Below are 492 nucleotides of genomic sequence, written 5' to 3'. Positions count from 1 at the left end.
CTTCCCCTATCTTAAAAAAAAAAAAAAAAAAAAAAAAAGAAAAACAACAAAACAAACCCCGAACTAAAAAGGCCAACCATTTCCTGGCCGGTACCTACCCCTGCCGCTTCTCCCAACAAATCTGAGGTCGTTAAATCTTGCTACTTGGTTTTTCATCACGGCGGAGGCGTTGCGGAGCTCCGCCGAGTAGTTTTCGTCGTTCCCTGCCATCACCGTGACCACCGTCCCATCGGGCACATCGCCGAGGGCAACGACCTAGGGCAGGACGAGGGGATTTTAGGGTAAAATTAATCGCGGTCGGAGCTAACCTGCCCTATCGCCCGTCCCCGTCCCCCCCCTTCCACCCCCGAAAAAAAAACACCAAACCAAACAAACCCCAAAACAAAACCAAAAGCAACCCGAACCCCCGAGGAGGGCTGGAAAGGCGGAGGGGGAAGGGGAAAATGAGCTAAAATCAAGGGGTTAAAAGGAGCGGGGGGCTTCCACGGGGCG

The 492-nt window shown here is 52.6% G+C and overlaps 1 protein-coding gene across 1 annotated transcript in view; it reads right to left on the bottom strand.

The window, feature by feature from the left end:
* The window catches only part of RUNX3 (RUNX family transcription factor 3), a 63690-nt gene that overhangs the window by 38849 nt on the left and 24349 nt on the right, over nucleotides 1-492 (bottom strand). The window contains exon 3 of the mRNA XM_009648563.2: nucleotides 99-255. Within this exon, the coding sequence (XP_009646858.1) occupies nucleotides 99-255 (157 nt within the window). The remainder of the gene's footprint in view (nucleotides 1-98; nucleotides 256-492) is intronic.

Source organism: Egretta garzetta, unplaced genomic scaffold (assembly GCF_000687185.1).
Source record: "Egretta garzetta isolate BGI_Z169 unplaced genomic scaffold, ASM68718v1 scaffold101, whole genome shotgun sequence".
Lineage (NCBI taxonomy): Eukaryota > Metazoa > Chordata > Aves > Pelecaniformes > Ardeidae > Egretta > Egretta garzetta.
Note: the sequence above shows the minus strand (reverse complement) of the source record. Positions and strands in the feature narration are given on the sequence as shown.